Below are 4,899 nucleotides of genomic sequence, written 5' to 3'. Positions count from 1 at the left end.
TATTTCTCGAAAACCAAGCGACTTGCAAATTTCAGCATTTCTGCCTTGGATAGAGAATACTTTTCTCTTTGTGGCTTAACCGTTTTATTGGCTTCAAAATGTCGGCAGAATTTGGTAAAAAATCACAGGCCGGTTAAGCAGGTAAGGGTTTAAAATTTATTTCTCCAAAACTGTACTGAATTCTGATTTGAATTTATTTTCGCTGGTAGAGCTCTAATGTATCTAAAAGCTCTCACAGTTTCAGTTCTTCTCCATCCTCAGAGAATTTGTAAAAAAAATTTGAAACGAAATGCCAAAATTGCCCAAAATGATCCTCACCAAATTTCAAAAATTTACTTCTCAACAACAGAGCAAGATAGAGATCTGGGGTCTTTTGCGTTGGATTGAGGCCCTAAAAGTTTAACGAGTTTAGAAGTTTTGCAAAAAACATTCCACATTCAAGTGAGCATCAGTTTGGCTATAAGGAATGGTGCTCACTAAATTCTTTAAATTGCGTTATTTGGTAGAGAGAACTAGAGTTTCACCTGGTTTCGTAATAGATATAGATAGAGAACGACTTTCTCTATGGGTTCAGGGAGTTTTAAAGGTTTTAAAGTTTCATAGCTTCATAGTTTCATAGTTAGACGAAAATTTCAGATGGTCAATGGCGACACCAAATTTTAGAAAATAAATTTCTCAAAAAACCTACGTGTGTTTTATTTGCGTTTTATTGGAGCTGATACTGCACAATTGTCTCTGTGGAGATGCAAAGTGTCAGGAGTCCACCATCTTCAGGGCAGCTGCAATCAAATCTCAGGCCTGATTGAGAGAATTGGTTCCTTATGGAACCAAAACGTTTCAGTGCACCACCATCTTCAGGAACTTTACATCTCAAACATAAAAAAATTWATTSCAGAAAACCTCCTGTGAGTAGGATTTGGTTTGGAATGGCGCCGATAGAGCATGATTTTGTTTGTGAATTTRGAAACTTTCAGCTGTCGACCATCTTCAGGGTATTTCTGGCAAAATATCAAGCTAGAGGAAGARTCACAATGGCCAMAATYGYGTCASCCAAATTTAAAAAAWRTATTTTTCYTTATCGAAAAAAAGGTACGGATTAGAGCTTGACTGCATTGAATGGAGCGCAACTTTGTTTATCCACGAGGAAAGTTTCAGCAGTCGACCATTCTCGGGAAATTTTCAAGAAAATCTCAGGCCTGGGGGAGAATCAATCTCGCCACAATCGTGTCAACAAAAATTTAAAAAAATCTTTCTCAAAAACGACGCAAGAAAAAGATCAGAACTTTGCTCCATTGGATAGAGCACAGTTGGCTTTATATAGCAGGAAAGTTTGAACGGTCCACCATCTTCAGGGCATTTGCAGTATTTCCGCTACGAATGGCAACTATGAGGACTGGGCAAAATTTACTTGTTCTCCTGCCCAATGGCAAAGGAAGGATATTAGTGCAGATGTCGTGTAAATCTCGCACTCTAGGTAGGCATAAGGCCCATATGGTCAGTGGAAACAATTGACATAAACGAGTCCTGGCTGACACGCGACATTCGATTGTTGCTCAGCACTTGTGCACTCAAGGCCTCCTTTCGCGCTTTGTTTAACTGTAAAAAATGACCAAATCCATGACAGCTGCCCATGATGGTTTTATGGGCGCCAGCAGCGAGTAGGCAGGCAGGATTTATCTTCGTCCATAAATCCCTATTCGGTTGTCCAAGTTTCGCGCCTTGGACACTCTTCTTCTATTAACATAATCTTCATCGATAGTTTTACAGTTAGAGCATTGTGCGACATGTGAAGAACCCATCAAGTTCATCAAGTGGGCGATGGTTTTGGACTTGGGAGACAAAAAAATCAGTTGACCAGAGTTGTACATTATATTGCTATGCACCAGGCCGGCTAGGATGATTGAAATTTCTCAACTACCACGATCGGAACGCGTTTTTCGCGTTATTAACGTGTCGCCCTGCATTTTTTCAGCTAATTAAACTGGTCGCACCAGTTCAATCGACTCGTTTCTCTGTACTTTGCTGGTTATTATTCCGATCACCGCATTACGCAAGGCCAAGGGCATCCTGCATTTCTGATTAACGAAACTGCAGTAGGCCTGGTGTCATTGTTTTCATTTCTTCTGTGCCTCAAGTTCCACTTGATTATGGAGGAATTTTCGACATTAATCCGAAACCTTCCTGCTTGCATTCTCTGAACCTTTCGTTTGAAAGTGAGCGAAGTTTTTCAGCTGCAGTTGGTGGATGTTTGAGTGTTGATTGATTGGAAATGATCAATCCGGAGGAGGCTCGAGGGGAATGAGTATGGGGTGCTCAAACATAATATACAAGGGAGCAAAATTTTAGTCCTCCAATGTCAGGAGAAATTTTCAGGGCAAAAGCCCAATTTTTTCAGTTGCTSTTTTCATTCATTCATGAAATTTCGTTCATTCATTCATTCAAGAAAGAGAAGAGATACRAATACAGRTTTCAAAATAAATAATTGTACATACAAATGCCTTGCTGAAAATGCTTAAAACCTGAACAATTGCTTAAATTGTCTAACAAAGTRCAYAGATCCCAAACAAAATTGTTTCTTCTTATATTTTGTAGCTCTTCTTGCTTTGCAGCCACATCATCTGATATCTTGAGCAATTCCTCTYAGTAAGCGCTGTTCGAACTGCTTTTAAGAATAGGAGATACATTTTTAACTTTAGGAGCTTAAAGACTTGCGAATAGTTCGGTTCAATCTGAATTGAGTGGAAGCTCAACTACTGRGTGAGACACTGAGTTGCAAATGCTGCAGTTTCAATTAGTTTTGCAATATTGGCGTATTGAATCCAGTCTAWGCAGACTTTGGTTAGTTGCAACACTTCAGTGCTCCATGCACGCCAGCTGATCAAACATTGCAAAATTTCCTGCATGTGCGTGCAAATGGGCTGGCGAAAATCACATTTTTATGTGATGCCTCCAAGAACCGTTCGATTTAATTGCCGGGCATGTCGGCCGGTAAATTTAAAAAATTAATTGACCACATTCAATTAGGCGGCCGGAACCGCAAAAAAACTGTTGCGTTCTTTCATGCCCTGGAATTGGGAGCACACATCCATATATGAACGTGGCAATATCGAAAGTGGTTGGCGAAAAAAGCCAGGCCCGACCATCCGTCGTCAAAAACCACTCCAACATGTTGCTTTGGTGGTTTAATCGGTTTGTTGAAACGAATAACCGCATCATAATCTTAACAAGGGATTGTGGACGAGAAGAAGCTAGTTTGCTTTTTCCAGCAAATCTGGCATGTTGGTTCTAATAAAGTTGGCCGGTTAAACTGATGGAAAATGAAAGTGGTGAGCAACAAACCTCTTGAGATGCGAAGATTTATGGCAGTTTTCAGTGAAACACTCTCAAATCGGCGCTTGACTAGTTATAAATAGTTTTATCCCCGGTGTCTGAGCCTGCTGGCGTAATATTTACTATAGTTTGAAATTTTCTTTGAAAATCTGGAGTATTTTTAGCCGTTTTCGAGTCAATTTTTCATTTCTGTTCAGCGATTTATTATCAAACTTGCTTATTTCATTTTCATACGCCCACTGATTCAAACTAAAAAAAAAGCTCAAAATCACCAACTTCTGCTTTTGCCTTCCAGCTACTTACTAAAGGGCCTTCGCAAGTAAATCGCGTTCAAGCGGACTTACCAAAAAAATCCTCCCAAGTATCATCTTGAGTGGCAGCGTCGGACATATTCATCAACCCTTCCGATGGAGAACTAACACTCGAACATCAATGTCACATTTCACGAAAAAATTAAAAAACACCGGCGATCTTTTCGAAAGGCTGACCTGATGGTCGGGCGACTTCTACATCATCCATCCGCACGCTGAACTGTACTGAACTGCGCTCAGCTGCGCCCAACTTTTCGTTTGATTATTCGAGGAAAACCGGCGCATGGTGGGCGCCGCGCCTAAACCACCCCCTCGCTTCAGTTCGGGTTTTCGTTGTTTGAAAATTGCGCCAACTTGCCGCAAACAAGCATCTGTTCAAAAGCACGAAAATCATCCCTGCAATGTTATTTCAGCGCAAGAGTTATTTGAACACGCAAAGTATGGGCAATCTGGAAAATACTTTTGCAGAAAACGTTATTTTTTTCTGATGAAGCTACTGAAGTTTGAATGGTTGTTTAAACCGACAAAATTGTCGATATTGGGCAACAGAGAATCCGTCTTGGATGGTGCAAGATCACAGCCGAAAAATAATAAGACAATTTTTCTTTTAACAGTCTCTAAGTGGATAAGTATATCTAGACTTTCCTGACGAAGGACTCATTTTGCAGCACGATGGTGCTCCTCCACACTTGCTCTGCTGCCATTGTACGTAAATTTGTGAATGAAACTTTTCCCAATCGATGGATAAGAAGGAGAGTACCATTTGGATGACCTCCTAAGCCGCCAGACTTCACTCCGATAGACTTGTTATTCTGGGGTTACTTCAAATCGAAACTATTTGTTGGCATAAAAAAAGTCGCATTTACAAATACAATTAGACAATTAATCTACAATCCACAATTTTGCAAATTTTGGCTTTTTCTCTCTTTTATTCTAGTTTCTGTATCTTCCAGGGGCGGATCCAGCTTTAAATTCAGGGGGGGGGGTTGGTTATGTAGAAAAAATACAGTCTTCTGTTGTCTATGAAATTAGAAAAATTATCGTCGTTTTGTGCAGGGGTGGCGTAAGATTATGCCAAAATTTAATGTTTTTCGTCCCGTTTTGCATGTTTCTCGGAAGCAAAATGAGCAAGAACGCTCGTTTTTACAGCATTCCAGAGATAACTAAATGGCCTTTATTCGAAGTGTCTCAAGAACCATTCAAGCCACAGAATTCGTTTTGGCATCGTTGGATAGAGAATTGAAAAGTCGATTCAGTC

General features: G+C 40.1%; 1 protein-coding gene across 2 annotated transcripts in view; it reads right to left on the bottom strand.

Annotated features, from left to right (window-relative positions):
* LOC109544820 overlaps positions 1-3,877 on the bottom strand; it is a 57,582-nt gene extending 53,705 nt beyond the window's left edge. For both annotated transcript variants that reach the window (XR_002172612.2, XM_019915172.2), the window contains exon 1: positions 3,675-3,877. Coding sequence is in view for 1 of the 2 variants with exons in the window: in XM_019915172.2 (XP_019770731.2) it covers positions 3,675-3,726 (52 nt within the window). In the remaining variant the exon portion in view is untranslated. The remainder of the gene's footprint in view (positions 1-3,674) is intronic.
* Positions 3,878-4,899: the final 1,022 nt, after the last annotated feature.

This window comes from Dendroctonus ponderosae, unplaced genomic scaffold (genome assembly GCF_020466585.1).
Source record: "Dendroctonus ponderosae isolate FM_Combo_2020 unplaced genomic scaffold, Dpon_F_20191213v2 Dpon_F_20191213_8, whole genome shotgun sequence".
Lineage (NCBI taxonomy): Eukaryota > Metazoa > Arthropoda > Insecta > Coleoptera > Curculionidae > Dendroctonus > Dendroctonus ponderosae.
The sequence above is the reverse complement of the archived record's forward strand: the minus strand, read 5'-3'. Positions and strand labels throughout refer to the sequence as shown.